Genomic DNA, 4608 nt, shown 5'->3' on the forward strand with positions numbered 1-4608 from the left:
GGTAAAACGTAAATAACACAAATGAATGTAAAAGATATCTGGAAGATGTTTTGATTTTTTATGACTTCAAAAAGCTGAAACAGAATCATAAAAGATACCTTTCAGACAATACTTTTATTAATTAATGATTAGCAGCACACCGCAGTTCATGTACTGAACTTAGCCATCATTCGTTCGTCGCATGAGTCAAATATGGTGGTCGGACCGAAATTGAACTCTTGCACCAAACAATGCCCATCAAAATTCTCTTTTCCATCCTTTGAAGAATAGCTTTTATTTTTTTCTTAAAGTTGATCGATGCACTCAATTTTAATGAAATGTTATTTCTTTTCCAGTTTCTATTCATGTTAATTATCGTTGCTGTCAAAGTTGATTTTTTTTTTATATAAAAAATGACTTTTTTGCATAAATATTGAATTTTTATTAAAAGGGTCACATGCTATGCTGTTCTTCTAAACCTGTATTTGTGAAATTAGTTACTATTTGTGTGTCATTGTCGGAACTATTAGGAGTCTGAGAAGTTTGAGACCATTTATAAATTGAGCAGAATGTTGAGGATCGTCAACCTCAACTCAGCTCAAAAAATGGCTTCTTCCTCTCTCATGAGCTTCATCCTCAAGCAAAGGTCTTCTTCACATGCTGGTGTTGCAGCATGCTACCACCCCATCATGGGGAGGTTCTTCTCCACGACAGCAACCGTAGTTGATTCTCCTTCTCTTGCTCAGAGAATCAGAGAATTGCCTAAGGACCTCCCTGGAACAAACATCAAGAAGCATGTGTCTCAGGTATATTCACTCTCTCTCTCTCTCTCTATCTCTCTATCTCATAGTTTTCATTTCAAGCTTGTATGAGTAATGAGACAACACAACTTGTGAACCTGAAATTGTTTGGTGTCTAACACAGTCACTGTAGCTCTGTTCAATAATATCATGCCACGTTTGTCACAGTGTTTGATTTTCCCGTCTTATCCAGTTTAAATTCATTTCATATATGCCAAGAGTGAAAAGAATTTTTGAATCGGATTTTTAAGGTATTTTTCCAGTGGGCTTGGGTTGGAAAGCTGTCTGGACTTCTTGGTATTACAGCTGCAAGTTGTGATTTTTGTCATGAAACTCATCTCTTCTGTTTGAGCTTTGTTGAAACCATTTTATTATGAAGTTAGTGTATGATACTGATAGAATTGCAGATACTTTTTAGGCTTAAGTTTAGGGGAGGGTTTGATTTCTCACAGGCACATATAAAAGTAAATGTTGAAGAGAAAACTATATCTGAGTTTTCACTAAAATTTTTTATTACTTCGCTAGATTTATATGAAGAAGAAACCATTTTGCAGAATAACCGACATTTATCATTTTTTGTTTTCTTCCTATTTTGTTCATTGGTAGATTCCTGAATTAGAATATTTCATTTTTTTAGCTGATTGGGAGGACTCCACTGGTTTATCTTAACAAAGTCACTGAAGGATGTGGAGCATATGTTGCTGTCAAGCAAGAGATGATGCAACCTACTGCCAGCATCAAAGACAGGCAAATTCCTTTTTATATATTTATCTTCTTTTTTCTAGTTTGAATTTGATCAGATTGTATATTATTCTTAATGTTAATCAAAATTCAAATTAATACAGAACTACTGTAATTTTCTTTTTATTTTACAGACCAGCATTTGCAATGATCACAGATGCTGAGAAAAAGAATCTGATAACTCCTGGAAAGGTTAGCTGATATGATATATAACAGAAATTTTTCTCTGTTATTATTCACATACAGATGCTGATAGTAACCTTAATTGATGTTGCAGACAACTCTGATTGAGCCTACATCAGGAAACATGGGTATCAGCATGGCATTTATGGCTGCCTTGAAGGGATACAAGATGGTTTTGACCATGCCCTCTTACACAAGCTTAGAAAGAAGAGTGACCATGAGAGCATTTGGAGCTGAATTAATCCTCACTGATCCAACCAAAGGAATGGGAGGAACAGTAAAGAAGGCGTATGAACTTTTGGAAAACACACCAAATGCTTTCATGCTGCAACAATTTTCAAACCCTGCCAATACTCAGGTTACTTGAGCAACCTAAATTACTATTTCTGTTTGAAACCATTTACTAAGAAAAGAAAATCTGAAGAACTATGTTTTTTAAGGTTTTTGCTGAAGTGTAATAGTTCTGAAATCCTTGGCTCTTACAGTGGTAGATTAAATTATATATTGACTTCAAATGGGATGCAGGTGCATTTTGAAACAACAGGCCCTGAAATATGGGAGGACACAAATGGACAAGTTGACATATTTGTTATGGGAATAGGTAGTGGAGGCACTGTTTCTGGGGTTGGACAGTATCTTAAGTCCAAAAATCCTAATGTTAAGGTAATGTTCTTCAGATCATCAATTCAAATTACAAATAAACAGTGTTTTATTAGATGCACACTTATTAAACCCCTTGAACTTCATTTGATTCTCAGATATATGGAGTAGAGCCAAGTGAAAGCAATGTTCTGAATGGTGGTAAACCTGGTAAGGATCAGGCCTTTTTCTTTTCTTTGAATTTGAATATTCTTCTACTTTTTGTATGATAATTTTGTGCATTGTTCATTTTTGAATGTTATGCTTCAGCCTTTAAAGCAACCTAAGGTGCAAGGTCAAGTTGAAAAGGAAGGGCATACAAGACTCTAAAATGTTTAAATTTGACAGTCATTTCTGGCATTGGTGAAGTGAATACATACTATAACTGTTAAAGAAGCTTAAAATTAGGATCTAAAGTAACAAAAGTAATCAGTGTGGTCTTTGTGTGGTATTTGGAAGACCGTTCTTCTATTTACAGATTGCAAACTCTGCTGTTGTCATTTTTGTGTAGGTCCTCATCATATAACTGGTAATGGGGTTGGATTCAAACCAGACATATTGGACATGGATCTAATGGAAAAAGTTCTTGAAGTAAGTAAGAATTTTACTTCTTTCTACAGAGATTTAGCAGGAAAGTTTTACACTTTTATTTTTCTCCCATCAGGTTAGCAGTGAAGATGCTGTTAACATGGCTAGGGTGTTGGCCTTAAAGGAAGGACTCATGGTAATCTTCACAAGACAATTTATGATAGATTTCAAGCTTCATTATTATTGATTCCACTCTTAGACTATTCCTTAGTAACTGTCAAATACTATCTATAAACTGATAATGGAATTCTGAATTTGCAACTGTTTTTCTTTGTAAATTTTTCCAGGTAGGGATATCATCTGGGGCTAACACAGTTGCAGCACTCAGATTGGCTCAGCTGCCTGAAAACAAAGGCAAACTTATTGTGGTAAGAACAGTTTCCTTAATACAACACCAAACTTATTCATGACATGATTCTAGAAAAATTGCTTAGCACGAAAATTTTAGTCAGCAAACTTGTATGTCTAAGATGCTGATTCTGTGATAACCATTGATGGCTTGAATCTCAGACTGTTCATCCCAGCTTTGGCGAACGATACCTGTCATCTGTCCTTTTCCAAGAACTTCGTCAAGAAGCTGAAAACATGCAGCCAGTAGCAGTTGACTAATGCCATGCATAAGCAATGATCCAAAGCTTTGATGAGGAGTCACATTGCATGGATCAACCCAGTTGTTACAATCCTGTTGTAGCAAAAATTGTTAACACCATCTACAATTCTGCCACTGCAGAAATTGTCAGCAAAACCTGTGTTGATTTGGAAAAGGTTTTGATACAGTTTAAAATAATTTTATCTTAATGTTTTGTATTTTTTCAGTTTCTTACTTGGAAAAGGTATAAAGTAATCGAAGTGTGTCTGAATTAAATCCTGTTATTGGTAAACTTGTCTTCTTTTGGCATCTAATTGTTAAGTTTCTTTGCAAAAATATAAATTCGGTAACACTTATAAGTTGTTGGTATTACCGAATTTCTATCTTTGCAAAAAGTAAAATTAGGTGCAAAATCCTAACTTAGAAATATTCGCACTTTGTCCAAATCATTCTTCCATTCTTTTTCTTACTTCCAAAATATAGTGATTCAAAACCTAGCATAGAGTTTTACTTTATTTTAAAATAAAGGGTTAAATATGTTTTTAGTCCCTAAACTATTGGCCGTTTCTGGTTTTCGTCCCTCTTCTAAAGTAAGGTACAATTTGGTCCTCATTCTCTAGAAAAACGTTCGTTTTAGTCCTCAAAATTTTGTTTTTAGTCCTCGTTTTAGTCCTCAAAACGTTCGTTTTTTCGACTAAAACGAACATTTTTTAAAGATTGAGGACTAAATTGTACCTTACTTTGGAAGAGGGACGAAAACCAGAAACAGTCAATAGTTTAGGGACTAAAAACATATTTAACCCTAAAATAAATAAAACGAAAATAAAATCCATGTATAACACATAAAGTTTATTTTCCCAGGCTTAACCGTGAGTCCAACCCAAAAATAAAATGATTCATTTCTTCACGAACCTCCGTAATTTCAACCTCCACTTCCATAATATTTTGTATTTTTTTTAGAATATACAATTTAGAATTTAACTTTTTTTATTTTGGACTGTATATTTTAAATAAAAAATATATTTTGGATTGTATAATCCTAAATACAAATATATTTTAAATTGTACAATTTTGTATTTTGTAAAGTAT

General features: G+C 33.8%; 1 protein-coding gene across 1 annotated transcript; it reads left to right on the forward strand.

Moving 5' to 3' along the window:
* The first annotated feature begins 233 nt into the window (after positions 1-233).
* Positions 234-3811, forward strand: CYSC1 (cysteine synthase C1). Its single transcript, XM_047300400.2, has 10 exons — positions 234-785; positions 1417-1526; positions 1655-1712; positions 1798-2061; positions 2229-2366; positions 2462-2513; positions 2854-2933; positions 3007-3066; positions 3218-3298; positions 3441-3811. Exons 1-10 carry the CDS (start codon positions 549-551, stop codon positions 3537-3539), a joined length of 1179 nt encoding a protein of 392 aa, XP_047156356.1. The 5' UTR covers positions 234-548; the 3' UTR covers positions 3540-3811.
* The last annotated feature ends 797 nt before the right edge of the window (positions 3812-4608 follow it).

The sequence above is a fragment of the Vigna umbellata genome, chromosome 4, assembly GCF_029865625.1.
Source record: "Vigna umbellata cultivar VRB3 chromosome 4, Vumbellata_1.0, whole genome shotgun sequence".
Classification (NCBI taxonomy): Eukaryota; Viridiplantae; Streptophyta; class Magnoliopsida; order Fabales; family Fabaceae; genus Vigna; species Vigna umbellata.

Bases quoted from the DNA above. Each gene is read 5' to 3' on its own strand.
- CYSC1 (XM_047300400.2), top strand. From the start codon at position 549: ATGTTGAGGATCGTCAACCTCAACTCAGCTCAAAAAATGGCTTCTTCC. The intron at 1,713-1,797 runs GTTAGCTGATAT...TTGATGTTGCAG, and splicing joins ATCTGATAACTCCTGGAAAG to ACAACTCTGATTGAGCCTAC. The intron at 2,367-2,461 runs GTAATGTTCTTC...TTTGATTCTCAG, and splicing joins CCAAAAATCCTAATGTTAAG to ATATATGGAGTAGAGCCAAG.